General features: G+C 35.0%; 1 protein-coding gene across 5 annotated transcripts in view; it reads left to right on the forward strand.

Moving 5' to 3' along the window:
- The window catches only part of LOC125670523 (bifunctional 3'-phosphoadenosine 5'-phosphosulfate synthase-like), a 32920-nt gene extending 12779 nt beyond the window's left edge, over positions 1-20141 (forward strand). Inside the window, exons 1-12 of one of the 5 annotated variants that reach the window (XM_056162297.1) lie at positions 3329-3467; positions 9317-9667; positions 11342-11480; positions 11602-11720; positions 12417-12530; positions 12755-12866; positions 13694-13899; positions 16032-16163; positions 16289-16418; positions 17771-17913; positions 18403-18528; positions 18777-20141. In XM_056162297.1, the coding sequence (XP_056018272.1) occupies positions 3432-3467; positions 9317-9667; positions 11342-11480; positions 11602-11720; positions 12417-12530; positions 12755-12866; positions 13694-13899; positions 16032-16163; positions 16289-16418; positions 17771-17913; positions 18403-18528; positions 18777-19016 (1848 nt within the window). In that variant the 5' untranslated portion in view covers positions 3329-3431 and the 3' untranslated portion in view covers positions 19017-20141. Of the gene's footprint in view, positions 1-3328; positions 3468-6302; positions 6441-7381; positions 7585-8086; positions 8335-9316; positions 9668-11341; positions 11481-11601; positions 11721-12416; positions 12531-12754; positions 12867-13693; positions 13900-16031; positions 16164-16288; positions 16419-17770; positions 17914-18402; positions 18529-18776 lie in introns of those variants that run through there. The other 4 variants (XM_056162300.1, XM_056162299.1, XM_056162298.1 and 1 more) reach the window with 4 other exon arrangements.
- The last annotated feature ends 7771 nt before the right edge of the window (positions 20142-27912 follow it).

Raw genomic sequence — 27912 nt, forward strand, 5'->3', positions numbered from 1 at the left:
CTTGACCAATAATTAAAAAGATCTTATTTTATGTTCCTTCTTAGAATTTGAGGCAAGACAATGCAACTTCAATGTACAATTTTTGTCACCCACCACAAAGCAAAAGGGGACATGGAAATACTGGTGCGTCTGTCCGTCCATCCGTCCGTCCATCTGTCCCACTTGACTTTGCAACTCCTCTGAGAACGCTCAATGGATTTTGTTCAAATTTTGTAGGATTGTTAGTCACCATATGTAGTTGATCATGTTGCGCCGTCATTTTGATTTGACAAATTTTACAAGAGTGATGGGATTTTGTTGAAACTATAGGAACACTTTGTGGACGCAACTCCTTGGTCGATCCGTCCCTAGATGGTCCGTCCCGTTGTCAATCTAGCCCATTTTGCTTAATTGATCCCCCCCCCCTTAATATTTTTATTAAAGACATAATAAATGATTAATTACTTAAGAAAAAAAAGGAAATTTTCCATGCATATTTCAACTAGATTTAGCAGAGATATTATAAAACAAATTTTAAGTCTGTTTGAAGTGCGATAATCAGTATGATTGTTTTTGAAAAAGTGTGTTAATTAATTATTGTAAAAACATCATTATTTAAGTTTGTGCAGCAATCAATGTAAAAATGTGTCAATTAATCATTGTGAAAACACCTTTGTTAAAACGTTTAGAGTTTTGGTTTGTTTGCAATCTTTGAGCATAAATTGAAAGAATAACACCTTCTATTGAACACCAAAAAATCAACTCAGCATCCAAGCTTAACCTAATCATATTACGCAGTCATGTTGATTCGACAAATTTTACAGGAGTTACAGGACTTTGTTGAATTTGTACATGTTTATAGTGACACTGTAGGAACACTGTGGACGCAATTCCTCAGAGAATGCAGTACGGATTTTGTTCAAATTTTGTAGGATTGTTAGTCACCATATGTAGTTGATAATATTGCATTGTCATTTTGATTCAACAAATTTTACAGGAGTTATGGGACTTTTGTGCTTCAACTTAGCAGTGGGGGACATGGCTACGTATACAGGGCCGTAACTGCCGATGAGGCAGACGAGGCAACTGCCTCGTCTGATTTTTTGGCAAAAAAGAAAATAAAATTATATAAATGTTATATTATAGGATATATGTTTAAAATGAAGACAAGCACCTTTGTCTTTGACACCATATTACGATTCTTTACATAGTACAAATGAAACACAAACATGATAAATTGGGATTTAAAAAGTGTCATTTTCAGTCGTAAAGTCAATCGGCGGCCCCCAATCCCCTGCCTCCCCTGATTTAGAACCCTACTTACGGCCCTGGTATAGCAGTCTTATGATCTACTACATGTAGTATTAAACTTTTTAATATTATCTATTTTGTTAGAAGACATGAGTGCATTAATTTAATGTAATGCTTGATTTAATTGTGTTGTGCTGAACTGATGAGAATAAATATTAAAAGGTAGATTTTAAGTGCAAAAAGGTCAAGTTTAACAATCTGTAGCTTACAATAGCATCAAAATTTGTAATGGGATTTTAGATGGGAAAGATCTTTTAAAAATCCTCTGAAGAACAAAGGGGCCAGGGTGACTCAGTTGAGTGTTGGTGTCCATGCATTTCTTGTTTATATAACCCCTTCAATGTAAGAATTAAAATAAAGTTTAAACAGAATTGACAATTTTGGTTTGATCCTCTTTGATTGATTGAAAGCAAACTTCAATCTTGTTCTTTTTATAATTTTATCATCCTAGTTGTTAAAAGATGAAATTGACAATTTTTTACAAAATGTACCACTACTTTTTTCAACTTTCAGAACCCAAAGATATTATATACATGTGATACTATAAAGCTGAGATTTTTTTTCTTCATGCCTTTATCAAAAATGCAGTGTAAGAACTAAGTAAATGAATGTTTTACAGTTTTCGTTTTGTGAATTTGGTTTAATAGGATACATTCCTACATGTATTTGGGAATAGTTTAAGCAATATATCTGAAGTGGTTGGTTTGGGTGGATCCATGTATGTGTGTGTGAAGAAATGCTGCAAACTTTTGAGACAATTAGTACATATATCTACCCTAACTGACCTAAGAAATGAAATAATTAAGTGATCCTTGCAGACTCGTACTGTCTGGTAATGGTAAACATTCTGTGAGACTTCAATTACTATAACACATACGTACCATTACAAATTCTCAAAGTTTAGCTGCTGTGGTATCAGAGACAGTAAATTCTAACTTATGGAAGGGAATTAAATTAAATTACCCTGTAATTGTTAACGCATACTCTATATCCATCCAATTTGTTCGTCTAATGCTGCCTGGGAAACAGCTGACTTTTCAGTAGTGAAATTACATGAAACATGTGATCTATCCCGGAATGTGACTATTGTCCACTCTTACCCTCAGATGAGTAACAGATTTGTAGGTCCTGATGGATCTGAGTCCATGACAGCTAGCTGACTTTAAACTTGAAAAAGACTTGAGTCAAAAATTATGTTGGATAGCCTTGGCATTTAAAAATTACACTACTATACTCTTTTGACATTCTGAATTATATTTGTCAATGAAATCTAACTTTAGCATAAATTTTATTGACATGGTACAACCATATCTATATTTCATGGATTATAGATCAATTTGGAATTTTGACTGATTTAATAATATATTCTCACTGTATGGTCATGCCAGATCCTAAAGTTGGAAAAGTGCAAAAAGCATTGTGTTGGTTCAGTCTAGAGTGGACTCTGTCAGACTGCATTCAGAATCCAAAGTCTCCATTATACACATCATCTGTAAAATATCCCCTCACGAGCACGGCAGCTTAGAGCTCTACATTCCATCGGCTTCTCTTTTCTTAATATGCAAGTATCTTATACAATAGTGTAGGTCGGAGAGTACTCGGTGTGAGTTTTGCATATCTAAAATAAAAGTCTTATTTGAAAAACAAACAACTTGCAAATCCAACAAATTGTTACGTTAAAATACGCAAACAATCCATATGAATAGGAAAGATCAATGTTTGTTTAATTTTGGCCATATTTGCTAATTGTAGCCGTACATGTAACAGGTGTTAGTAATTGCCCCGGGTGCGCAGTGTGACTGCCTCTGTTCTATTCATGTGAATCATGTTGTTACATACAGAAAACTTTAAAAAGGGGGGTGAAAAAAGAGAAAGGGTTGAAAATTTAGATATTAATTTAGATGTATTATGCCCAGTCATTTATGATCATGTAGATTGATGATAAATGGCGATGCTAATTTAATGTGGGAATTATAGACATGGCTTTGGTGACATCTGTTGCACCATTCCCCCAAAAGTGTGTATCTGTCTAACTTACCTACAAACGAAATGTATAAATTACAAATATAAGCTGATTATTTCTCGGATACACATCACGTCACAGACTGGCCAGAGAGGAGTTCTGCCACGTTGGTGTAAGAATGTCAGCTTTCAATCTTCAGTTTGCTTTGAATACGGTAAATATTTGTGGTTAATTTTATAGGAGGTAATTTGAACTCATTTAGTTACTTTGTATAACCCGGATCAATGGTTTGGAGCATGTATGTTTATCTGATACTTATCTCCAAGGACATTTTTTTTTCACAGAATTTTTATATTGGTCCTGTACCTTTGGAAAGATGCAACTGCTAAAGTCAAAGGACTATGATATTATAAGATTTGAATTCCCCGGAAATGACTTGGTTTTTTAAAAGATTTTGATGAAGGGTGCATTGTACAACTTCATTAAATGATCTGTGTATAGAAAACTGTTTTTGAATTCTGAGATATGACATGAGAAATGTTACTATAGCATTTCCTGGATTTTTGAAATTTTGATAAAAGGGCAATTTCATCTCATTTTCCTGCCTGCAAATACAATGTATAAAGTGCTTTTGTAAACAATATTCATATGTTATGTGTGTATCTTTTATAGATAAGCTATTGATAGAAATGTTAATTTTGTTCACTAAATTGCTATTATAGTGTGTTGAAATAAACAAGCACTTAAAAAGACGTTAATTCATTCCTGACATCATATACTTATAATCAATTAATGGCACACAAAAATGGATGGTAAATGTATTCATGAACTTGTTGCATATAAATCAAAGTTTAAGGACAAAAAATACATTGTATACTATATATCTCACTTGAATTTTTCATTTTTAAATCTTTGCCCTGAAGTCCACGTAATTTGAGTTACTGTATTTCACAAACACATTCTGTTTTTCAACTGTGCTTTTAGCATAAACAATTAACATCAAAATTACAATGTGCTAATTCATTAAATTTGAAATGTAAGAGTTTAAGATTTTAATCACCTATAGAGTTCAACATTGAAATTCAGTGCTGTCCTCTAGTTGATTTTGGGAGATAATTTTTAACCCAGAAGGGAGGTAATGATTTTATCATTGATATGGCAGCTCGAAGGGGTTGAAAAGATTCATTAATCCTTATGAAATATCTCCTTACTGAAGAGAGCTATATATCTTAATAATTTTCAGAATTCATTTAATATACATGTACATCAAAATGACAAAACCCATTTTGTTTATGTGTTCACTAATGTTTGAGAATTTTAATGTTTTTTCACTTTTGTATACGTACATTTATGATATTGCTGCTTACTTTTTTACTTTTGTATATGTTCAGTACTTTTTAGTCCCCTATGACCAATCTAGTTAGATGACCTATACCGAGGAAGTCGAAGGGGACTTTAGGTTTGCTCTCTGTCTGCCTGTGTCCATTCTGCAAATCAGATTTCCACACTATTTTCTCCTCTGTTCTTGCAGATATTTATTTCATATTTGCTACATTGCTTTGCCATAGCACGTACATTACAGATCAAGTTCGAATTTGGATTTGGTCCATTGAAATTTCACTGAGTTATGGCCCTTGGACTTAGAAAAATAACATGAATTATCAGTTTTCCAGATTTTTTTTGTTGTGCTTGCAGATATTCATTTGATATTTGGTACATTGTTTTGCTATAGCAAGTTACAGATCAAGTTTAAATTTGGTTTCAATCAGTTTGTTGAAATGAAGGGCCATGCCCCCTTCAAAGGGGAGATAATCACAAAAATGTAAAAATAGGGTGGGGTCATTTAAAAATCTTCTTCTTAAGAACCACTGGACTAGAAGAACTGAAATTTATATGAAATCTTTCTGACATAGTGCAAATCCAAGGTTGTTTTTTTTTTCAAACCATGGCCCTGGGGGAGAGGGGGGGAGGATGGGGCCACAATAGAGATTCAAAGTTTTACATGCAAACATATAGGGAAAATCTTCTTCTCAAGAACCAATGGGCCAGGAGAGTACAAATTTACATGAAGGCTTCCTGACATAGTGCAGATTCAAATTTGTTAAAATCATGACCCCCGGGGGTAGGATGGAACCACAATAGGGGATCAAAGTTTTACATACCAATATATAGGGAAAATCTTCTTCTCAAAAACCACTGGGCCAGGAAAGAACAAATATACATGAAAACTTCCTGACAGTGCAGATTCAAGTTTGTTAAAATCATGGCCTCGAGGGATAGGATGGGGCCACAATAGGGTATAAATCCTTTACATTCAAATATAATGGGGAAATCATTAAAATCTTCTTCTCAAGATCCACTGGCCGGGAAAGTACAAATTTGCCTGACAGCTTCCTGACATAGTGCAGATTCAAGTTTATTAAAATAATGGTCCCCGGGGGTAGGTAGGGGCCACAATAGAGATCAAAGTTTTACATGCGAATATATAGGGAAAATCTTTAAATATGAGCCAAGGTGACTCAGGTGAGCGATGTGGCCCTTGAACCTCTTGTTTACTTTTGTATATGTTCAGTACTTGCTTTTTTCACTTTTGTATGATGTTCAGTAATGATATTGCTACTTGCTTTTTCAAATGATAAATCTCGGGTATACAGAGAATGAAAGGAAAGGCTTCTAAAAATACCCCAAAAATACCGATTTTAGCTTTTTATGCATCATCTGTTAACACACAGGTGTTGAAAATTGTAACAAGTAAATGAAATTATCGGTTAAGTATCGATAATATGAAATTATCGGTTAAGTATCGATAAAATGCGAGCAACATAAAGAAGCTAGATGCACAGTCTGTCAGATATATTTTTTCTCATCAAGGTTGAAATGGTTTCTCATATTGATGTGTACAGGAGTCATCCATTGCCCTTGACTAAAAGACCCAATTCATAGTGACGCAAACTTAAACCATGTTTGCTAACAATTACCTTAAAAAGCTGTGGCCATATTGATCTCCTAATGAAGTAGAATTGAGGTCTTTACACAGAAAGATACATGTATTATGTGCCTGTGTATGGGTGTGTATTGTATATAAATGCAGCCCCATTTTGTGATCTGAACTTCCTTCAAATATTGTGTGGATCCATTAAAACGTAGCAGCTGTTTAAACTGTGTGATGGCCATCAATTTATCTTACGTGAGTAAAAGTAGGTTGGAAAATTGATTTCAGGTTCTGTTTGCATTTAGAAAGTTTGATCGAAAGAAGTGAATTCACTGTTAAAGAAATGCTGCCTGGTAATCGTGCTTCTGGTTTACCTGTAGGGGTATGACAAACACCGGAGTGGGTGCAATGTCCTCCACTGCAAACCGTGGCAATGACCATCAATTAATGACAGATTCTGATTCGTATTCATTTAAGATGTGTTTGTATGTTTTGGCCATGCATTATTGATAGTTGTCCAGTTTTGATAATGTCTTAGCTAAAGGTTTGTCTGATACAGTGAGATTAAGGTTCTATATTTTAGGCAGTATTGGATTTCAGGGGTGAGAAATTATAACGCTGTGCTAGGTCACTCGTAATCTCTCACATCTTGTGTTCTAGTTTTTATTCTAATTCTAGTGTGAGATCAGATAACTTTGTCTGTGCAAATAATTAATTGTTCAAGTTCAAGGGGGAAAAGTTTAAGACTTGTAACTGTTTACAAGGAAATATAATTATCTAATCTATCATGGTAAAAAAAAAATTATTGGCTATTTTGAATTTGATTGATATTCCTGTCATAACAAAAGAATTTTTCATTTTATGTCAATGTAAGCTCTTGAATTTTCGTAAACATGCTTGATTTATTATGGATTTTGGGGTGGCTAAGCAGACCGTAAACTTGATGATGTTAGTCAATTAAACTCTGACAAGTCGGTCACAGAGTAAACATGACATATTCAGGTGAAAGTTAATCCTCAGTATTTACATTATGTAACATACATTAAGTGGACATTTTGATTTTTTTTTTTCAATGAAAAAATGTTGCATTAATGCATGTTTGATAACTGCAACCAAATATGAAATGGAGAACATCAGATAACACTGAGGTTAACTTATCAATCACTATAATGTGTACTCAGGTAGGTGCTTTGTAATGGAAGAGGGGCAAAATCTAGACCGTTATTACAGCAGACCAAAATACTGATGTGCCCATGTCCTAAATTTGTCAGCCCCTAACTGATATAAATACTGAGCATTCCCTATCAGAAAAACATACACAACTTATCTAGTTACATGATTGTACAAATCTTAAAAACAACAGAGAATATTGCATATCATGGATCAACTCCGATTTAAAGTAAGTCTCTATTATATATTTTTTTTATATGTTGCATGTACATGTTTGATTAAGCTGCCCTGTCTTTATCTTAAAATTAAATTATTAAAAAATAGAATGTTGTTAATTAATTAACTCAGACTGCCATTGATGGTGTGTCATACTGTAAGAATATCAATATGATTATTTTTACAGTATTATGCACATGATTAATTTCTAATCTTTGAGAATGAATGATATATATTGCACAATAAGATTTGTTATAAATACTATAGAATTATTAAATTTAATTTGTTAAATATATTATATATAACTATAGAATAATAAAAATGATTGAATTCTTCAAGTACATTGTTGAAATAACTGATTTTTTAAATTCCATGCTGTAATTTATTTATTTTTTTAATCTTATTTTTTTGGGGTTGCCCTTGCTATTGGACCAGGTAGCTGGTCAATGAATATTTAGATAGCCCTGTAATGCATATCTGTATGGTGCATTCTGCATAATAATATTCAGCTATCATTGGGAATCAGTGAAGTGTGAAAAGCAAACAGTGCGTTGCACTTTACCAATGCTGCAGGTACATATTTTGAGTGTAAATATCACTGTGTGTAATCTCGTGGGTCAGAGGTCGTGAGGAGCACTCTACAGACCTGAATGTTTTCATTCACATGACAGCACGATCTCTAAAGTGTGTATGTAGAGTTGTATGCGTGGCAGTTCATTCACTGTGAACTATTTCTGACATGTCGGAGAAAATATTAAATAGTGTAAGTGTGTGAATTTTATCTTTTAAATCAATAATACTGTTGTGTCTAATGAAGTTAAAAGAATGTTCACGTTGATTTAATATTGCTGTTATGACTCTGCTTTGCTTTAATGTATAGAGTATGACATCGTTATAAAAGATTATTTTGTCGGAGCAGGTTGAACATTCCTGATGTACAGAAATTAAGTTTCCTCACCTGTCAGACGATGTTGGTATGGCTCCCTTCACTTGAGAGTTTATACACATGTACAGTGCAATACTAAAGGGCATGGTGTATATTGTTTTAGGAATGGGAAGGCATCAGATTTCCTTTTCAGCTCACATGGGCTGAAAGTCAAATCAAAATTTTCATTATCATTGCTTTTCATATTTTTGTATTGTTCTCAATAACCATGCAGACCAATTTAAATCGAATTTGGCACAAAGTTTTATTTATTGGCCATGTTCCTCTTCAAGGGGAGATAATTAAAAAATTACGGAAATAGAGTGTACATGGTTTTGAACATCTTTCTTCTTATAAATCACTGAACAGGAAGCTTTCACATGTAATCAAGATTTGTTCAAATCGTCTTTTCAAGAACCCAAAGGGTTAAAACAATATCAGGACACTTACGGTTCAGTGTGAGACCACCACAGGGTTTTTTATATCTTGCATAGACAAAATTCAACTACTCGGGTTAGTGATGTGACTGGTAATCCGCTTGTTTCAAAGTTCATTCTCAGGTCACAGGTATATATGTCAGATAATTTGTACTACAGAGGCAAGTGTTTATTTTGAAAGGGCAAGCCATGGCTTCTACCTTACACACATGTTAGAGTATTTTCAGCATTGCTGTTAACACACAATGAATAAGTGATTGATCTGACTGTTCTCAAACCATCTACAGCAGTTGCACTTTCATCAACCTCAAGATAATTCAAGGTGCTTTAGATATCAAGGATATGAGTAATAAAGCTATGCATTTTGTACTTTTGTCTTTCAGGCAGTACAGAGAGCCACCAATGTGGCATTCCAGAAACACCACGTCACCCGCGACAAGCGAGGGAAAGTGGTGGGAGCCAAAGGTGGGTTCCGCGGTTGTACCATTTGGCTGACAGGCCTGTCAGGAGCTGGAAAGACCACCATTTCCTTCGCCTTGGAAGAGTATTTGGTCAGTCAGGGCTTTCCTGCTTACAGTTTGGATGGAGACAACATCCGTACCGGGCTTAATAAGAACCTCGGCTTCACGCCAGAGGACCGTGAGGAAAATATCCGACGTATCTCGGAGGTAGCCAAACTGTTTGCTGACGGTGGTATTGTTTGTATCACAGCCTTCATCAGCCCCTTTAAGAAGGTAGGTCGGAGTACCATACTTATAAGTACATTTCATTGAGGCAGTAGTATGCACTAGTTGGTGTTATTCTTAAGTACCCTCTTCACACAAGAAGAATTATCCACTGAGAGGGAGAATTCACTATGTTCTAAATTCATTACGCAATATTAGATTTCAAGTTAATGTTAGAAGAGTTTATATGAAACAATGCATCATAAGTTTCGAATTTGCTAGTAATGAATTTTTTTTTATGTCATCAATAAATACATATTATCGTTCTGTTATAAATCATGCACAACAGACAATTTGCATTAAAAGCCAGTTGAGCACCATAGTGACATATCTGGATGGAAAATCACTTAAGTGATTTTAACACGTCAATGAGAAGTCAGCTAAATATGGCCTGTGTAGAATTGTATACTCAGTTCTAAAGAATCACTGTTTCACATCAGTTCTCTAGAATGAAATAGACTTTTAAAATGTAGTTATGTAAAATACATAAAAGCTAGAAATATTGTTTCACAAGAGAGGCTTCTCACGAATGAATGTGAATATGATTATTACTCATGACGTATGTAATGAGGCATCTGCAGTGTATGGAAGATGGCCATGTCTGAATAATGGAGGATCGGTCGTCACAAGTGTCCTGATTATAATGTCACAAATATGACAAAATACTTCCAAGTTTTCACGATAAATGTACCCTTCTGCACCAGTCTGAGCTAACTGTACAGTGTTTTGTTAATTTTTACAATTTGTGATTGTAACTTTGTATTGAACTTTAGTATATAAATTATCTTTCTGTGAATGCAAAATAAGGAGCTTAGACCTGCTTACAGTTAATGATTTACAGATTATAAAAACCATTTCTTATTAGAGTTGTGCCTAGTTCCATAAACAGATTACTGAGTCGTGTTTTGTCTTTGGTGATAAGCTTGATATAGAATATGGTGGATTGATTAGAGCAGTACTTTGCCTATCATTTATAGTGTAGCATGATGAGTTTAGGAACATGAATCAATGTTAGAAGGCCTGTAATTGTATTGGTAACTTTATATCCAATATCCACTATTGTCTCGCACAGTAACTGAAGAATAAGGCAGATTACAAAGTCGTGTCTTACGCTAAACATTAAACTTTTTTCTGGGAATTGATTTTTAAAAGTCATTCTTTCGGCTTCCACACAATTTCTTCAATGACCTGTTCTTTTCTTTTGAATCACAAAATTTTTTTACTTTCAGCTCATTTGACAGAAGCTGTAAATTTTTACACTCATCAGATATAAACATTTTCTTTTCAAGTTGTGATAATGAAACATGAAGGATACACATGCTCAACACAAAGCTAGAAGTAAAGCTGTCCATATTACAAATGATAGGAGTAGTTACACAGATGATGGGAGTAATTACACAAGTGATGGGAGTAGTTACACAAATGATGGGAGTAGTTACACAAATGATGGGAGTAGTTACACAAATGATGGGAGTAGTTACACAGATGATGGGAGTAGTTACACAAATGATGGGAGTAGTTACACAAGTGATAAACAGTTGTGAAATAGTTTGTGTGAGACTCAATGATGGCTTAATTATGTAATCTAAATTGATACCAAACTTTATTGTTATTGGAAATTTTATTTTAAAAAACAGTATTGGGGCATAGGTTTATTTTTCATTGTTTGACTATTTGTTACAGGATCGTGAACGCGCTCGAGAACTCCATGAGGCAGCGGGTCTTAAATTTGTGGAGTGTCATGTAGACACACCGATTGAAATCTGTGAGAAACGAGACGTGAAGGGACTATACAAGAAGGCGAGGGCAGGTGAAATCAGAGGTCAGTAAAATCATAAAACTAAACTCTCTCTCTCTCTATCTCTCTCTCTCTCTCTCTCTCTCTCTCTCTCTCTCTCTCTCTCTCTCTCTGATCACTATTCAGGGCTTTTCTCTTGTTGTAGGTTTTACTGGAGTGGATCAGGTGTACGAGTCCCCAGACAACCCTGAAGTGTTACTGAAGGCAGGGAAGGACACCGTAGAAGAATGTGTTCAGAACATTGTGTCCCATCTTGTGGACGTTGTGAGTATTCATTGTTCAGAACATTGTGTCCCATCTAGTAGACGTTGTGAGTATTCATTGTTCAGAACATTGTGTCCCATCTAGTGGACGTTGTGAGTATTCATTGTTCAGAACATTGTGTCCCATCTAGTGGATATTGTGAGTATTCATTGAGTACCAATTCTGTCAAGACCTTCCCTGCTGGTAAATCAGAGTACATACGGTTGCAGTTTGATATTGCCCCAAACATTCAAATATTCAGATCAGGATGAAATTTTACTTAAAGTCCAAATACATGTAACATGTTCGGCTTTTAAAATGATCAAAATTCACACTTTTATTGTTTCCTGTTGAAATGATGCCATACATAATGTCATCACAACAAAAACAATCAAAGGAATTGCTAAAAAAAAATTCATTTTATGAATGCAGTGTTTTTGGTTTCAATTGGATATACATCAACCATTTCTGAATATATTGTTTGAGTATTTTAAGGAAAAAATTATTCAACAACATAGAACAATTTGTAAGAAAAAAATTATTCAACAACATAGAACAATTTGTAAGAAAAAAATTAGTCAACAACATGGAACAATTTGTAAGAAAAAAAATTCATACTAACTGTAATCAAGAAAACAATGGAAGTTTTAAGACATTCCAGTAAAAAGAATTTTCCTGATGACAATGCAGCTATCTTAAAAGTGAATCCTTTTGTAGGAAGTGGTACCACCAGGGGCTATACACAATGTACGGGAGTTGTTTGTCCCCGAGAATCGTATCGAAATCACGAAGGTGGAGGCAGATCAATTACCATCTCTCAGTATCAATAAGGTGAGTAGTATTCAACATCATTATTTTCTTCAACATTCATTTATTTATAATGAATGTAATCATTATCTTTGTAATAATATTACAAAACTGATACAAATTTTATACGAAACAACTGTACATAGCTGTATGTTTTTCCATGTTATGAATAAGAACATCAGCTGGTTATAACACTGTCCATTTAAGATTTATGTGTATAATATAGATGCACTGACTGTCTTCTTCAGATTGACTTGGAGTGGACCCAGGTTTTGTCTGAGGGTTGGGCCACGCCCCTTAGCGGGTTTATGAGGGAGAGAGAGTATCTGCAGTGTCAACACTTCGGATGTCTGTTGGATGGTATGTTACGATACAGGGAAAATCAAACAAATAACAAAAACATGAATCATGCCGTGACAGACAGTAAAACAAAGGAAATAAGAATATCTCTGATTTGATTTGAACATATTTCATTGTATGAATATACAAAAGGATTGGTTACAAGTTCTAGCAACTTAGACAACCTCTCCCGAAGAATATCTCTACTCTTATATGACTCATTTGCAATTTCATTTGGTAATTCAATGATTTTTATATGCAATCACTTGAATCCTGAAAGCTTGTTTCCAAGAAGAAGATTGTGGGACATGTCTCTTGTACTGTTAGGTTGAGTGAGAGTGGGGGGTATATGTTAGGTTGAGTGAGAGTGGGGGGGTATATGTTAGCCGGACATGTCTCTTGTACTGTTAGGTTGAGTGAGAGTGGGGGGTATATGTTAGGTTGAGTGAGAGTGGGGGTTATATGTTAGCTGGACATGTCTCTTGTACTGTTAGGTTGAGTGAGAGTGGGGGGTATATGTTAGCCGAACATGTCTCTTGTACTGTTAGGTTGAGTGAGAGTGGGGGTATATGTTAGGTTGAGTGAGAGTGGGGGGTATATGTTAGCTGGACATGTCTCTTGTACAGTTAGGTTGAGTGAGAGTGGGGTGTATATGTTAGCTGGACATGTCTCTTGTACTGTTAGGTTGAGTGAGAGTGGGGGGTATATGTTAGGTTGAGTGAGAGTGGGGGGTATATGTTAGGTTGAGTGAGAGTGGGGGGTATATGTTAGGTTGAGTGAGAGTGGGGGGTATATGTTCGCCGGCAGTTACTTGTCCAGTAATGTTACTCTGTCTTCTTTACCTTTAGGCGGAGTGACCAATCAGTCTATTCCGATCGTGCTGCCGGTGTGTACAGAGGATAAAGAGAGACTGGACGGGTGTGCTGCCTTCACTCTGAAATACGAAGACAAGAGTATCGCCATTATACGCAAACCCGAGTTTTATCCCCATAATAAAGAGGAGCGCTGCTGTCGACAGTTTGGCACAAGTCACAGAGGTCATCCATATGTTAAGGTCAGCTGACAGAATTTACTTTATATTGTGGAACATTCCGCCCTCTGTTATTTATTTCCTGATGCATAGAAAAATAATTTTGATCCTTTTTCTTGTTTGTCTATGTAAGTGGTGTTTTGTATTTTACAGCTTTGGTACAGTGATCACAGCAACTTTTATTTTTTTAAAAATGACAAAATAGAAATACAGTGCAACTCCTCAATACTGGCCTGTAAAATATGGTCGGTTTAAAGGGATGGCCAGTTTACAAAATCTTCACAACTCATGATGAATTATGTCCCTTTTCCAAAGCATGTCTTGTTCACAATCATTCTTATTGATTTTCTGTCGACTTTTAATACTTGCGCTTTTAAAAAAAAGCATTTTTACAGCATATAATGTACAGTATTCCACATTTTAAATTTAAAAATTAATATAAAGAATGATTATACATGAAATGATTTCACTGCAGTTTCTTAATTTGAGGAAAGTAATGTAAGCAGACTGCCCATTACTTGTAAGTGCATACAAGCTGTAAAACAAATTAAACAATCCGGGTGCTTTTCACTTTGATATCCTGTTGAAATGCTGTGGGGTAATTACATGTAATTGATAAAGTGTTCACATAAGTCTCTAATTTACAATACCTTTACTACAGTAAATTCTATTTCTGAAATCGATTTCCAGGTTGACTCGCAGTGATTTCATTTGGTAGCCGCTTTATTTTTTATTCTCAGTCATTGTACTTCATTCACCTCTGTATTTATTTTTTTTCAAAGTTCAAAACAAATTTTCGCATTAGAAATTAACACTCCTTGACACTTCAGTAATGTATAGGAACATAATTTGCCGACTTTTCAGTGAGGGGCCAGTGTTATGGAGTTTCACTGTATTAGGATATTACAACATTGTATATCTCTGACAGTATTCACCATCTCTTTGTTTATGGTCCGTGATACTTGATGTAGGTCCTTATTATAACCATGTATCATGATTTATCAGTTCAATGTATTTGATAATGATAGATCAGTGTGCAATATTTATTATGATATCTCAGTATGCAGTATGTAATGATGACTGTATGCAAACCAGTCATAAGGTCACCCGAGTCACTCAGGTGAACTATTGCTGTTAGTCTGCATCCGTCGCCATTCATCGCAAGTTAAATATTAAACATTTTTAACTTCTTCTTGATAACTACCATTCCAATTCTTTTCTTTGGTATGAAGCATCTTTGGGACAAAGGGACATAAATTGTATATCCAGGACTCCTGGGCCCTTAGGGGTGGGGCAAAAACTGCCAAAATTGACCAATTTTCAAAAATGTTCTTCTGTACAACCACACATCAGTCATGTAGAACAGGAAGGCCTCTACCAAGCTTCAAAATTTCATGATCCCCGGGGTAGAGGTTCTGACTCCAGGGTGGGGCCAAACTTGGCATATAGTATTTATGTGTAAAACATTTAAATAACATGTTCTTTACTACTATTGATGCTAAATTAAAACTAAATAGGATTTTAGAAGGAGCCCTTTACTAAATTGTGAATTTCACAACCCCAGGGTTCTAACTCTAGGACAGGTCCAAAACAGTCATATAGTGTTAATATAACATGTGTTGTATATCATGTAAAGTCTTCCATCAGTATGAGCACTTTCGGGGGTATTTGTGTATGAAGAACACATCTTGTTTTATACTACTGCTGAATGTTAGAATTTAGTGTGGATATGCAGAATAGAAAAATTATTATAGATTTCATAGCCCTTGGGACTAGTGAAACTTTTAACTTAGGTGATCGATATAGACCTGTGGGCCTCTTGTTGATTTAATATCTCAGTATACAATATTTGATGATATATTCGAATGCAGTATTTATATGGTATCTTCATATACAGAATTTAATAATATCTCAGTATGTAGTATTTAATGATATTTAGTGTAGTATCTGAGTTTGCAGAAACTAAAGAATATAGATAAGAAAATATTGAACCAGAACATGTTTATAGCTGGAAATTTAAACAAAACCAAAACAAATAATAAGATGTTTATGAAGATGTAAATATTCTTTTTTATTAAAAATTACTTAATAGCAGAGTCATATGAATTAGAACTTATAAGAAGACATTGAATTGTGACAACTTTTTTCTTTTGAAGATGATCTATGAGAGTGGGGACTGGCTAGTAGGGGGAGACCTGTCTGTGATAGAAAGAATAAAATGGAATGATGGCCTGGATGAATACAGACTTACCCCAATGGAGCTCCGCAACAAGTTCAGAGAATTAGGTGTACGTACTATTTTAACTCTCATTGGAAGTACTGGTAAATGAATGCTGTTTCTTGATTTTATGTAGATCTATATGCAGATAGGAATCAGTTGCAGAAATAATGAGGGCAGGTCTCTGCTTTTCAGGCTGATGCAGTGTTTGCCTTCCAGCTACGCAATCCTATACACAATGGTCATGCCTTATTGATGGCAGATACCAAACGCAGACTGTTAGAGAAAGGATACAGCAAACCAGTATTACTACTGCATCCTCTAGGTATGTGTTCAGGAGTCAATTACTCCTTTATTCTCTAGGTATGCTGACAGGAGTCAGTTTTCTTAATTCAGATGATATACTGTATCCAGATTTATTTTCATACCTCCTCCTGCAAATGAAGGGGGTGGGTGGGTATTGGTTTCACTCTGTCCATCTACCTGTACGTCCATCCATCTGTAGACACACTGGAGATTTTCCCGGAGGCTGTTCATTTACTTTATGCCATTATACTATGTATTCTTAGATCGATTCATTCAATTCTGGCTTAGTTATAACCATTTTTAATTATTTTTTTACTCCTTCCCTTGAACAACTTGTTGGGGGTTTATTGGTTTTACCCTGTCTGTCTGTGTTTCTATTCATCTGCTACTAAGACATTTAATGGCTTCAGCAGAGTTAAGTTGTGAATCAAATCAGTGACCAAAGAGCTATTCTGTGTTACTCAGTTTGCACCTCCTCCTTTTTACTATATGAATATTGATATATCAGCAAATCTTGTCCATAGTTTATTCAAAAAATCAATTTCAGTACACATGAGGAAATGAATTGTGATGTGTTACACTAGCATACTTCATGGAGCGTGTTAGCAATTCCTGAAAAGTATGCCCACTTAAAGTGTTGCCAGTTGATCCCTTTCATGTATTTTCTAAAATGAAATAATTTTTTTCGTATATTTACATTCTACTTTCATATCTGTCGGAATTTCCAACTGTTAAGATGGACATACTATATTATCAAGATTCATATGCACATTGTACACATCTGCATTTCATTCATTAGGCAAAAACATTGGAAATGTACGTATATGTACATGTGTAAATGCATAAATATACATATATGCATTTAATTGTCTGTTTTAGGATATATGCATTTAATTGTCTGTTTTAGGAATTATGCATTTCATTGTCTGTTTTAGGATATACATTTGTATGTATTTAATTATCTGTTTTAGGATTTATGCATTTCATTGTCTGTTTTAGGATTTATGCATTTCATTGTCTGTTTTAGGATTTATGCATTTAATTGTCTGTTTTAGGATATATGCATTTCATTGTCTGTTTTAGGATACATGCATTTAATTATCTGTTTTAGGAATTATGCATTTCATTGTCTGTTTTAGGATATACATTTGTATGTATTTAATTATCTGTTTTAGGATTTATGCATTTCATTGTCTGTTTTAGGATTTATGCATTTAATTGTCTGTTTTAGGATTTATGCATTTCATTGTCTGTTTTAGGATTTATGCATTTAATTGTCTGTTTTAGGATATATGCATTTCATTGTCTGTTTTAGGATACATGCATTTAATTATCTGTTTTAGGATTTATGCATTTCATTGTCTGTTTTAGGAGGGTGGACGAAGGATGATGATGTGCCATTACCTACACGTATGAAACAACACAAGGCAATCCTGGATGAGAAAGTTCTAGACCCAGATTCTACAGTGTTAGCCATCTTTCCTTCTCCAATGATGTACGCAGGACCAACAGAGGTGAGAACAATACCAAATTAAAAGTAGTAACTGTCAGAAGAGAGGTAAGGGAAGTAACTGTGTTAGTGTTTTGAAGGTTAGAGAATACATTGTCAAAAGTGGTCAGAAGTAAAAGTTTACCAGTCCTGGGTCATTGTTATTTTAAACTATACTATGATATTAAACCTGAACATTATGAAGAGAGATCTTTGGAATAAAGTGATTATAAACACACAAACATTTGATATTTAAAAAATGTGTAGTGTCAAAGGAGGAAATGCATTAGAGGAATTTGTGATAGGTTCGGGAATTGAATCTCAAACCCCTGTATTAGTTTACAAGTTAAGTGCTATAACCACTAAACTATCCAGTCCTATCCAACTCCATCTTCCTATTAGCAAATTGTACTGCATACATATGTTTGAAAGTTGAAAAAAAGTTGGTGTTTCTTGGATCATGCAAAGCAGCAGTTTAAATTGAGGGTTTGATCATATAGCCTGTTGATTTCAGGTACAATGGCATGCTAAAGCTCGGATGTCAACAGGGGCTAATTTCTATATTGTGGGTCGTGACCCTGCTGGCATGCCACATCCGGATGGCACACGAGACTTATTCGACCACACACACGGAGCCAAGGTGAGATTTTTTATCCAGCAAAATGCATTCTCCCAAACATCATTTCAGTGAAAATTCCATGAACTTTTATGTTCCTAATTTTATGTGAAACTTCTTGACAATTTAAAAGAACGAAATGCTTAGAAATGGTGCGAGATAAAGTGGTTCCTATTAAGTGTCTCTTTTCTGTATGCACAAGTTTGTATGGAACTTTTACTTTGATGCAGTGACAAATACCACATGATTAACGCCAGGAATTTTCTGTACAGGTCTTGACCATGGCGCCAGGACTGACACAGTTAGAAATCGTACCCTTCAGAGTGGCAGCTTATAACACAAAACTACGACAGATGGATTTCTACAACCCAGAGCGCAAGGAAGACTTCGACTTTATATCGGGAACACGTATGAGAAAACTTGCCAGGGAAGGGCAGGATCCTCCAGATGGATTCATGGCTCCCAAGGCCTGGAAAGTCCTGTCAGAGTACTACCAGTCCCTCAAGCAGTAGCCAGAAGTAAATTCATCACAACAGGAAGTGACATCTTCTCAGTCATGATCAGGAAGTGGTAGACCTCATCAGCAGACATTTTAATAGATACCTATTTTTTGTTAAGTTTTTCAGAAGTGGACCAGTATTAACTTTATTTTATATGACAGTTTTTGGTATATATTTTAACTATATGTTTATAGGTAGGCATTTTATGTTTTACTTCAGGAGGGCCATATGTATTTCTTCATGTAAATCTTAACATAACAACTATATATATATACATATATACTAATTACTTAAAGAACAGTTCAATCTCCATTTTTTTTTTTTTTTTTTTTTTTTTGCTGAAGATTTTTATGTTATTTTAATGGTTGTAAATTGAGAACATACAGATCCGTTATATTTTTGTCTTTGTTTTATATGTTTAAGATGTTTTTATAGACAGGTATGAAACTGCTGTATTAACTATCAACATCGGGGATGGTAGTAAATTCTTTTAATTTATAAAAACCTATTATTTTGTTATAAGTTGTTTTATAGAGAGATTGTGATATTTTGTGATGTTTTCACTGGACTGTTTGACTTCACCTTTACCCAGTGGTTACCTGTTCAGACTACGATCACTGCTGATCACTCATTTTACCTGCTCTGCTGCTGAGGTTGATTGATTTAGATAAATATATAATATATTTGCAAGATAGTTGTATGTGCCAGCATTTCTAAAAATCATGCAGAGGATTTGGGTCGCAAAACCTGTAAGCCATTACTGTTTCCTGTTAAATCCTTTGTAAAATACTCAAAGTGGCAGATGATACGTGAAATTACTATTATAGTCTACTGACTCTTTCTCATATTTTTCACAAGACTAAGAGAGAGAAAAATTACTCTCAAATAAGAGGGAGGTAACCCATGAAACTAGCCATATAATGGATTTTAGGACCACACTCATTGGCAAACCAGCAGTATATACAATAAGCAATGCTGTGTTTATGATGTGTGTATGAGATCAGTTTGTTAAAAACTTGCATGTTTTTAAGGTTGTTGTTTTTTTTCTAACCAAATCACCTTCATGATTCTTAGTACTGGTGCTTGAACTGTGGTTATGTGATAAAATGGGATCAATAAAGTACTTGATTAATGCCACAGACTTGTATGTTGTCTTTCATATCTTTGTTTTAATTTTGTGTGAGGTAAGACTTTGGAGGTGTAATATGTAGAGTTAATCTACACATTACACAGTATCATTAAAACCAAGGCTTCACAGAGCAAGTGTATCCGTAATTTCTGTGGAAACGAGGAGGTTATTCACATTCGGTCTTTCCTATCGATAGGAAAGACCGAATATAAATAACCCCCTCGTTTCCACAGAAATAAGTGTACCCGGTATCTAGACATGGTCAGGGGAAATGAGAAATTGTTCTGACCAAGATATTGCTTCATGAATTTTCTCTAACTGTCTATAATGTATATTCCCCCAGCAAATGAACTTTAGGGGGGTTACTATACTGGAATTGCCTTGTCCGTCTGTAAACGTAATTTGTTCAGAGTAGATCTTTAACACTGATGAACAGATTTGATTAAAACTGATTGTCTATATCTTATAAGAATAATGAAGTTGCTCACCTGCTATTTAGATTGAGATTTGTTAACAATGAATGGATTTTTTTTTTTTCATTTTGAGGGTGTGTATGTTATGTTGTCATTGTCCAGAGTATATTTATTCATTAAGCACAAATTCACTATTTCCCTCCATCAAATGTGCTCTACGTGTATGTGTGTAAGGGGGAGTCCCATTAGGATAGTTCTAATTTAGTTATATTACTTTGGTTCTATAGATATGGATATGATGCTGAGATGAAAGTAACTAGATTTTATTTTTAAAAAAATGTTTAATCATAGAGAAGAGGTATCTCTTGTTTGAAAAATGACAATTTTTATATAGACACATAAATTGGTTTCCATGGAAACAACCTCCAAAGTGTCCAATGTTGAAAAACCAAATAATGCTAAAATTTAGCAGTGGTAGAGCTAAATATATGATAAATAAAAGAGATATATATGATATATATGATAAATAAAAGAGGTTTTTATTTGATATCTATCAAACAGTCTATGTCCAGACACTAACAGGTAAAGATATTCAAGTATATGTAATCCCGAAAAAGTCCAGTTCGAATTTCCTCAGTCCCTCTGAAAAATGGCATTTTCATCACATACTTTTCAAGATAAATGTCTGAAAGTCATGTGAAATATAGATTTTTAAAAATTTTATTTCATTTCAAGGAAGGTATTCCTAGTTACAGATTTAATTTTAAAAAATATGGGTATGCACAAGGTACATGATTTTGATGAAAAGGTACAAGATCAACCGAACACCATCTGCCCTCATTCAAAATTTCACATCAGAATTACTGCAAACAAATCAAGTTCATTTTTTTCTAGAACATATTTTTTAAAAACATAAAACACAACATCTAAATATCATGCTCTTAGTAGTGATTAATGTGTGAAAATATTTTTAGATAGTATGAAACAGTTATATCTATAGTATTTGAGTCGATAAATGTTTGGTTCTATAGTTATTTAGCTATCTTTTTATTTAGTTCTGCAGTTAATTAGTTTTTTAATTATTTAGAAATACAGTTATGTATTTCTCTAGTTATTCATTATTCATACAGTTATAATTATTTAGTTCTATATTTACTTAGATCTATAATTATTTACATGTAGTTCTGAAGCTGAAGTTAATTAATTATAGAGTCATTTAATTATCTAGTTATTTTTTCTACAGTTATTTAGTTCTATAGTTATTTAGTTCAATAATTATTTACATCCATAGTTATTTAGTTCTATAGTTATTTAGATCTATAATTATTTAGTTCTGAAGCTGCAGTTACTTAATTATGCAGTTATTTAGTTTCCTAGCTATTGGGATCTTTAGTTATTGAGTTCTCTGTGGTAGTTATTTAGATATATTGTTAATGAGTTCTATAGTTATTTAGTTCTACAGTTATTTAATTGTTATAGTCATTATTTAGTTATCTAGTTGTTTGGTTATTTAGTTCTCTTGTTATTTAGTTTTACAGTTATTTAGTTCTACAGTTATTTAGTTCTTTAGTTGTTTAGTTCTACACTTATTTAGTTATCTAGTTATTTTTTCTATAGATATTATTTAGTTATCTAGTTGTTTAGTTATTTAGTTGTCTCGTTAGTTAGTTTTACAGTTATTTAGTTATATATTTTTTCTACAGTTATTCAGTTCTCTAGTTATTTAGTTCTATAGTTATTAATTGTATAGTTATTTAGTTATACATTTATTTCTAGTCATTAAGTTCTATAATAATGTGTTATTGAAACCATGTTATGTACCATTCCATTGACTCAATGTGTAATTATGAAAATCTTGATTTGTCTGGAAGACATCTAATTCTTTTGCACTCAAAGTTGGATGATATTTTGGAAGAGGTTCTTTTTACTCATTTAGAAAGGTATGAGGGGAAGGATGAATGCTATGATACAATGATAAAAGATTTCAGCTTGGTTATAATTATGTTCACTGATTTTTTATACATTAAGAATTTTTAAGTGATTCGCTGAGATCACTTGTTGCTTTCCGTGTGCATTGATTAGTCATTGTCCGTGTTCATTGATTAGTCATTCTCCATCATTGTCTGTTCCCCGTGTTCATTGATTAGTCGTTCTCCGTGTTCATTGATTAGTCATTCTCCATCATTGTCTGTTCCCCGTGTTCATTGATTAGTCGTTCTCCGTGTTCATTGATTAGTCATTCTCCATCATTGTCTGTTCCCCGTGTTCATTGGTTAGTCGTTCTCCATCATTGTCTGTTCTCCGTGTTCATTGATTAGTCATTGTCTGTTCTCCGTGTTCATTGATTAGTCATTGTCTGTTCTCCGTGTTCATTGATTAGTCATTGTCTGTTCTCCGTGTTCATTGATTAGTCGTTCTCCGTGTTCATTGATTAGTCATTGTCCGTGTTCATTGATTAGTCATTGTCCGTGCTCATTGATTAGTCATTGTCCATCATTGTCTGTTGAACATTTCACCCTCCTCAGCATTTGCTTACCACATTGAGCACTGTGTAAATTTTATGATGACTGTCCTTATAGGGCCCTAGGGGTGGAAATAAAAATGCTACAATCTTTAAATATCTCAATCTAGCATAAGAACTAAGTCCCTAGTTAAAATGAACTTGAAATCCTTTGAAAATCCTGTAACATAATGGTCTCTGGGACATGGGTTCAGACCCAAGGGTAGGGATACAGGTATATGAATTATAATAGTGGATATTCAAACATCTTTCTAATTCTTTTTTTTTTCTTTGAAGAACTTGGAAACCAAACATAGTTTATAGTTATGTGAATCATGGAGACCTCTTTCTAAAATTCTGAAACTCCAGGTCCCTTGGTCAAAGTTCAGGTCCTAGAGAGAGTGAGATCACATAATGAAATGCATGTAATCTTTATATTTACAAGTGGAACATAAATTGGGGGCATAGTTATAATGAACATAAAGGCTTTTCCCAATTGTTTGAAACTCATAATCTCTGGTTGAGAGTTCCTGTCCTAGAGTATCTGAGTCATAAACCTAAACCTAAAATGCAGTACATCTCCAAAAGTATATACTGATCTCTACTCCTATATGTTACCTCGTGGTTGACACAAAGTTGTTTATAGCCAGACAATGTGTTCTGAACCAAGGTCATATGACCAAAGTCAAGGTCATTTAAAATGTTTGGAGTATTTGTTCAGGTACAGTAAACTATGGTTACAGTGAACACACCTACAATGAATTCATGCTTACAGCGAAATGATTTCCAGTACCTTAATTCTAAAACATTTATGAATTTATTGGACAAAACGAATTATTTTTACAGTGAATTAAAATTCTTCGTCCCCAGCACTTCGCTATGTAAAACTTATACGGTACCAATTTTGATGCACCAGATGCGCATTTCGACAAATAATGTCTCTTCAGTGATGCTCAACCGAAATGCTTGAAATATATAGAGAGGTAGAGCGTTCGTCCCGCACACGGAAGGTAGGGGTTTGAATCCCGGCCGTGACAGGCCTGAGTCGTTAAAACAGGTAGTGACAATTCCATCTATGTTTCTTTTTCCCCCATACTTTTGGGGGTTTGGGGGCGTTATTTCGAAAATCCTAAAACTAATAAATAACCAATGTGCATGAATAAAGCTGGTGTCTACGGATTTCAGCTTAATTGGTACTTATTCTAACCATCTCTGACATGAAAAAATACTCAAAAGTTGTTTGAAACAACTTCGGTTGAGTTTTCTCTTTTGGCACACCAAATGACTTCACTGCTGACAGCACGTGCACAGTCGATCTGAATTGTCTCTCGATTGATACTAATAGTTCACGCAAAACAGAACGAGAAGTTCATGCAAATCCGTATTTCAATAACGGCTATCATTTTCCTGTTGTAATGATTGTTTAGGACTCGGTAAAATCATAAAAAATTTAACTAAGACACCGTGAGAGAAACGAGACCGTGTACAGTGCATAGCAAAAATCAATAGATCGCCCTGTTTAAAATTTCTAAGAAAACTGTAGGAGGGATCTAACATGAAAAACTGTAGGAGGGAATCAATGTTACCCGTATGTACACATCTTGCCCAGACTTCTGGGACCCATCATTTGTGTACTAACTACGTCATTCATTGTTTTCTGTGGAGCGTTCGTTACATAACAATGGTAATTAGTGCCTGTGTTAGACTTCATCGTCTGGGTTTGTTTTTGTTTGGGGGTTTTCACGTTATAGAGTCAATGCGAACATAGATACTGTTCAGAAAGCTTGGTATTGACGATGAATTATGTAATTATTCCATTGTACATTTTTGCAAATTCATTCAGAGGCCGGTTCATCCACCCCCTCTTCTTTTAAAAACAAAACAAAATACCAAGTATTTCCTGAAAATTCGTGGATTCTATATCTACTGTAAATAGTTTTCAAATTCCAATGCCATTCCGCATTTTTATTAACTCATAGATTACATATTTTTACTTAATCATATAATTATATAAATCCAGTGAAAATGTGTAACTTGAGACAGATAATTTTAAGCGCAAAATAACATCGAAAATTGAAAAACTAGACACAATAGAGATAGAATCCAGGAATATTCAGGAGGTGTTTTTTGTTGGGGTTTTTTGGTGTGTTTTTTTGTTTTGTTTTTTTTTTTACATTGAAAGGGGATGTTGGATCAATGAGAGCGTCGTTCCTGACGTCAGGTGCCTGTCATTTCTAGTGCCAGATCGGGAGCTGTTTGCAGTCCCTCCCTTATAAGTAAGTATTTTGTATCCTATTCAAACTTTTTATTTGTTAGACTATGGTGCATAAGAAGGTCTATACCTGCAGACGCCTGCCTTAAGGTATTCAATGTATAACGATCATATTTCATATCTATTAAATGGATGATGGGATTTTGTAATCTTGGTATCATTTTGAAGAGTATATTGAACAAAAATATTCCATAGTAAGAATATACTAAATTTTGATCACTGCTTGATTTATTTCACCTAGAATTTTACATTAAAGACGACATGTATGTGAAGAGCATGTGTTTTATCAAAATATTTTTAAAGAAATTGTATACTACTCAAAATTTGATAAGGATCACTAGGTTATATGTGTGTAATTTACCACTAACATAACAAAAGACATAAATTTGACTCAGAAACGTGTTTACTCAGGTTATGAATGAAAATTCATGAACGGCATGAACTTTTATCAATACGGAATGCTTGAAATCTGATAACAACACCAAAAGGCATTTCATTACAAAAAGTTAACAGCAAACCAGAGAAAGAATTACACAGTTTTTGGGGATAGTCCATCATTACACTTCGTCGATGAAGTGTCAATACCGGGTATGGCCTCCCCTTGCATCAATGACGGCTTGACAACGTCGAGCCATGCTGTCAATAAGCACCCGGATGTTTCCACTGGGAAGGTTGTTCCACTCTTCCACGAGGGCGTTTCCGAGCTCTGCCAAAGTCGTGGGTTGTGCTCTACGGCGTGAAAGGGCAACCTGCAGCATGTTCCATACATGCTCAATCGGGTTCAAGTCCGGCGAGCGCGCTGGCCAGTCCATACGGACAATTGTCTCCTGCTGAAGGTACTGCTCCACCACCCTGGCGCGATGAGGACGGGCGTTATCATCCATCAGGATGAACTCGGGGCCCAACAGCACCAGCGTAAGGTCTGACGTAAACATCGAGGATCTCATCCCGGTACCGCACCCCCGTCGTTGTTCCTCTCTCCAGGACATGAAAATCTGTTCTTCCATCCCTGCTGATTCCACCCCAGACCATGATGGAACCACCACGTACCATAACGGTCATGTTCATTGATGTTGGCATCATGGAAACGTTCATGTTGTCGTCGCCACATTCGGTGCCTCCTGTCTGTAAAGTCCAAACAATACCTGGACTCATCGGTGAACAGAACTTGAACCCAATCGTTCTGTGTCCAAGTGACATGATCTTCAGCCCAGTCCAATCGCTCCTGCCGGTGTCGAACAGTCAGAGGGACTCGAACACATGCCCTTCTCGAGTTGAGACCTGCATTGTGAAGCCGATTCCGTATCGTCTGAGTGGACACATTCACTCCCGAGGCGTTCAGGAGGTCGTTACGTAGGCTGGTTGCTGTCCAGAAGGGATGGCGTCGTGCCTGAAGAGCAACAAAATGGTCTTGGCGTTGGGTTGTCGACCTCTGACGACCACCCCCATGTCGGTTTGCTGCTGTACCAAAAGTTTGCTGTCGGTTCCAGGCCCTGTTTACAACGCTCTGGCTGACGTTTAGTGTATTTGCAACGTCACGTTGTGAATAGCCAGCGTCAAGCATTCCAATACATCTGCCCAGTTGTTCTGTCGTCAGGCGACGCCTTACACGTTGAGGGGGCATTGTGTTGATAAACGTAGTGTAAACACTCAAGTGAGTTTGAAATTTTAGAAAGAATCAGACACCGATGCCTGAGTGAAAATCGTGCAATGGTAGCAAAAGCATAAACTGTGATGAGAAACGCATTTCCCATGGCATGAAATGCACGTGCAAGTTTGTTGAAGACGTTTTTGATTTCACTTGGACACAGTATTGCCAGTTATGCAGTTATTAATTTTTTAAACAGAAAAATATCTATGATCCCTATCAAATTTTGAGTAGTATATTTTCATACAAGGGTCATGGTAAAAAGTTAGTAACATAAACTATCTCCTCATAAAAATATGATATAAAGTCACATTCATCGCACATGATTTTTAGAAAATAAGATTTTTCTTATTTTTACCAAGAGCGGATAACTCTTCCAAAAAGTCTCTAGTACAAAAAGATCGTGTTCTAATCATTTACCAGTCATGTGATTTTGATCTACTTCACTTTGATCATTATTTAAATTTATTTTGATTTAAATCATTTAAAATTGTTCAATCTCCTTTCGTTATATTGAATACCTTAACTATGAAAAATGTTGATCGTTTTTGTCTGCTGCACTGGTTTTGAGAAGCAGACAGTCGACGTTTGATGACAATCGATAGCTGTCCGCTTTCCGGAATTAGTTACGCCTGTCGTCGGATCGAGGTTAATGGGACACTACTCAGTAGGTGAACAACATCTTATTAGTTTCATGAATCATGTACAATATGTAATTTAAAATAGCACGCTATATCTGTATAACGATGTACAGAATGTAATTGAATCACCCTGTATTACACAAACACCTGCATGTGGTCATGATGTTTACAGTATGGAATTGAATCACCCTGTATTGCACAAACACCTGTATGTGGCCATGATGTTTACAGTATGGAATTGAATCACCTTGTATTGCACAAACACCTGTATGTTACCATGATGTTTACAGTAGGTAATTAAATCA

Source organism: Ostrea edulis, chromosome 4, assembly GCF_947568905.1.
Source record: "Ostrea edulis chromosome 4, xbOstEdul1.1, whole genome shotgun sequence".
NCBI lineage: Eukaryota > Metazoa > Mollusca > Bivalvia > Ostreida > Ostreidae > Ostrea > Ostrea edulis.